A 3,843-nucleotide genomic window follows, 5' to 3' on the forward strand; every position below is an offset into this window, starting at 1 on the left:
CACACACACACACACACACACACACACACTCAGGCAGGCAGACAAGGTCACGCAGCGAGACGAGAGGACAGCAGGAGAGAGGACAGAGACTGACGAGGGCCCAGCAAGACTCGAGGGCAAGGACGCCGAGAAATATGAGGGAGCTCAGCGGCAGACTTCAGCTCAGCGTGTCGCTGGAGAACAACAGGACCCTGGGAAAGAGTCCGAGACACGTTCAGACAAGGGCGCAGGTCTGAAGTAAAGAGCAGCTGTCCAGCAGCTTTTTGCCTGAGTCACTGCCTCGTGTGAGCTTCACGAGTGCTGACAGCGACCTCCAGTGGTGTCGACTGGAAACTACTCCTCTTTCCCTCTTTGTCTTGCAGAGCCAGAACGCTTACAACTTCATCTGGATCGCGTCAGATCTGGTCTCCCTCGCCATAGTCATAGGGATCTTCTGCTTCCAGAAGTAAGTACGGTTATGTCACGATGCATCAACACCTTTCATAAGGAAATAATAATGATGTCAAATAAAGAAATGTTTCCAGCTCTTAGTTCTGCTCCTCCAGATGAGCATCACAGCTTTGACTTTATGACGTTAACTTTGTGGTTCACAGTTTGTAGGATCATCGTATAGCTGAGTGGGTTCAACAGGAGGGTGGGTCTGATGGTTGGAGGAGAAAGCTGAGAAAAGATGATTAACAGGACAGGAAGGCAGAAAACATGCTCCTCCTGCCACACAGAATACATTTAGTTTCTGCTTTTTTCTAGCCAATTATTACATTTTACCAGCTTTGGCCTGTTCACCTCTTAAGCTTTAATTATAGTCCCTGGTGGACTCCACAGGCCCATAGTTATCGGTATTATACTAATTCTAGACTGCTTGGAGTCCACTGGGAGAACTCTGTTTCATACATGCGCAGTAGGTTTATGCATTCCTCACATGCACACGAGTGGTGAGCATGTGCACCACTGTAGGGAAGCCGGATGTCAACAGAGCGCTCCACGATGACGCAGTTTCTGCCTGTTTTAGACCTTAAAGTGAATTTATGGACCTTTGCATGAACAAAGAAAGCCTCACACTGGCTGTCGGCACAACCAGTGACCGACCCAACAGCTGTCCTTGGTTTGATTTAAATGCTGCTCAACACTGATTGGAAACATGAAAACATGCAACGCCGCCTTTCCCCAAAATATATCATCCACTTCAAAACTATTAATACTTTCCTTGTTGATGTCTACATTTAACTACGTTAGCCTCGTCTGCCTTCGTTAGTCACAACCAGTGGGCAGCTATGTTAAAACATCACAGGACTCTTTTATTTTCAGCGATCACGAGCTAAAAAGATCAGAAACCAGGAACTGAACTTGTGGGGTCGCCTAAATTACCATTAGAAAATTAAATATTCACCTCTAAATGAACCCCAACACTCAGTTAAGCTTGTGGTTGTATTTTAATGCCATGTTCTCACGATGGCGAGTCAGTTATGTTGTGAAAGCGTGTTTTCTCGTAGTTTCCTCTTCACAGATCAGGAGTGCCGTGATGGCAGCAGGGTGAGACCCACAAGAGGGTCAGAGGAGGGCTCAGCTCCTCTTATTAGTAATAAGATTTCCTGTGAACATGTACGATACGTATGTGAAGTCTTAGATGGAGCCGTCATCCTGGAAACACATAAAACAGCCGTGTAGCATGTAGTTAGCATGATCAAGTCAAACTTAATCAAACACTGATGGAAAATGTAAACAACAAGTTAAAATGAGATTTAAATGAGAAATAAAACTATGATTTCAATCTGAGATGGGACTTGATCTCACAAAAGATATGTGGTGGTGATACAAAGGGTTAATGAAGCTCTTTGACCGGAGAGCGTGGAGTGGACGTTTGGGTGAAGCCACAGCTACATGCTGACCGTCAGCTTGGCTCGTATGACAGGAGGAGCTTGTGTTTTAGGTTTATGTATTTATTTACTGGCCTTTACAGATTCCAGCAGACTGCAGCTTTAACAACAGCTCAGTGAAGTGCTTTATGAATGTATCCGTCATTTCTGATTGCAAAAAAATAAAATAAATAAAAAATGAATAATTGCCCCCCCAGGGATGCATCTTGGCAACTAGCAGCTGGCTTCCTCTGAAAATGTCAAACTACTGAGCAGCGCATCAGATCAGAGTCTAACACAGACAGAAACTGCATCGTGTCGTTCTGTTGGAGATAACATTCAGATCATCATTCATGTGACTTCACCTGCGAGTGCACCTCAGTGATCCTGAAGACTGAAATCAGCTGTGATCACATAAACAAGAGACTCATTTTAAAGTTCTGCAGGATGATCCTGTCTCCTCAAGACGATGACATCCATTTACTAGAGTTATTTATCTTATTTTGACAAATAAGCCATTTGTGGTATCAAGATAATGAGATAAATGAACATATTATCATTAATTTAAAAAACAAGCTTTGTTTCCCCGAGATAACTAAATAATTCACTTGAGATTAATGATCACAGTCGAGAGTGATTAAAACAATCGAGACAAATGTCTGTGAAGATTCTCAGTCATCCAGGTCATGCTTGTTCTCTTCTCATCTTCCTGGGGCAGATATATACCCACATCCACACCGAGCCACAGAGACCCTAACGAACCCCACTGTGTCAGGGGGAGCACTAACGACCCACATAACGAAGGGGAGGAGCAACAAACCCCCAACTGAAACCGAAACTCAGCTGTTAATGCAGAGGTCTCCAATCCTGGTCCTCGAGAGCCACAGTCCAGCATGTTTTAGATGTTTCTCCTCTTCCAGCAGCTCATCATCAAGCTCTGCAGAAGCCTGATAACCATCCTAATCATTTGAATCAGGTGTGTTAGAAGAGGGAAGCATCTAGAACATGCAGGACTGTGGCCCTCCAGGACCAGGATTTGAGACCCCCGTGTTAATGTCTCCTTCAGGATATCAGTATGTGGAACTCCTAACTAGTCAGTCAGAACTGATGAAGCCTCTTGGATGAAACGTCTTCAAAGAACTCAAGTTGCGACGATTAGTCCACGAGAATCGAGACAAATACAGTTTTATTTGTGCAGCGTACAGCATGAAAACATCACAGTAACACCCTGAACACACAGTTAACAGCTTTAACATTCAAAACAAAACATGTTGTGCATCACAGAGTCCTCCAGGCATGTGATAAAGCCTTGTATGTATAAACTAGAGTCAGGCTTCACCGCAGTAAATGTGGTGGTTTTTAAACAGTATTCAGTGTTGATCCTGTGAGTGTGTTTGGGCCTGAGCTGAGCCACGGCCTCGTCCAGCCGGCTGCTGCTACACTGACTGTTCACTCTGCTCTTTTCTTCCTCTTTTCTTTTGTCTTCTGGGTGTTGTTTCTCCTCTACGCTGTCTCCCTGTCCTCTCTCTCTCTCTCCTCTGACATTCTTCCTTTGTCCTGTGCTCTGCCTGATCTGCATGCAACCTTCCTCCGCTGCCCCCTGGCATCTGTCAGCTATCATATGATCAGGTAACTGCTGCGTCTGCCTTGGCCTTTGTTTCTGCCTCCTTGTCTGTCCTCCTTGTGCTTTTTCTGCACGACACCCCAAGGCCAGTTTATCCCTTCTTTACCAGTGTGCTGCTGTTAAGTGTAGATTACCCTGTGTACCGTTATTACTGAATTAAAAAGTGCGATGGCACAGCTGCAGTCACGGCCTCCATGTGTTGGTAAGGTTTTCTGTCTGTTTGTGCTTCAACAGATGGAAGTTAAGTGGGATGCAGAACTATAACCCGGAACAGATCATGCTGAGCGCTGTGACGCGGCGGTCCAGTCGGGAAGTCAACATAATGAAGGAGAAGCTCATATTCTCAGGTGCAGATCAATACATCTA

The 3,843-nt window shown here is 45.1% G+C and overlaps 1 protein-coding gene across 1 annotated transcript in view; it reads left to right on the forward strand.

The window, feature by feature from the left end:
• The window catches only part of gdpd5a (glycerophosphodiester phosphodiesterase domain containing 5a), a 32,097-nt gene that overhangs the window by 25,854 nt on the left and 2,400 nt on the right, over window positions 1–3,843 (forward strand). The window contains exons 14-15 of the mRNA XM_008290631.1: window positions 363–445; window positions 3,712–3,824. Of these exons, the coding sequence (XP_008288853.1) occupies window positions 363–445; window positions 3,712–3,824 (196 nt within the window). The remainder of the gene's footprint in view (window positions 1–362; window positions 446–3,711; window positions 3,825–3,843) is intronic.

Source organism: Stegastes partitus, unplaced genomic scaffold (genome assembly GCF_000690725.1).
Source record: "Stegastes partitus isolate 25-593 unplaced genomic scaffold, Stegastes_partitus-1.0.2 Scaffold687, whole genome shotgun sequence".
Classification (NCBI taxonomy): domain Eukaryota; kingdom Metazoa; phylum Chordata; class Actinopteri; family Pomacentridae; genus Stegastes; species Stegastes partitus.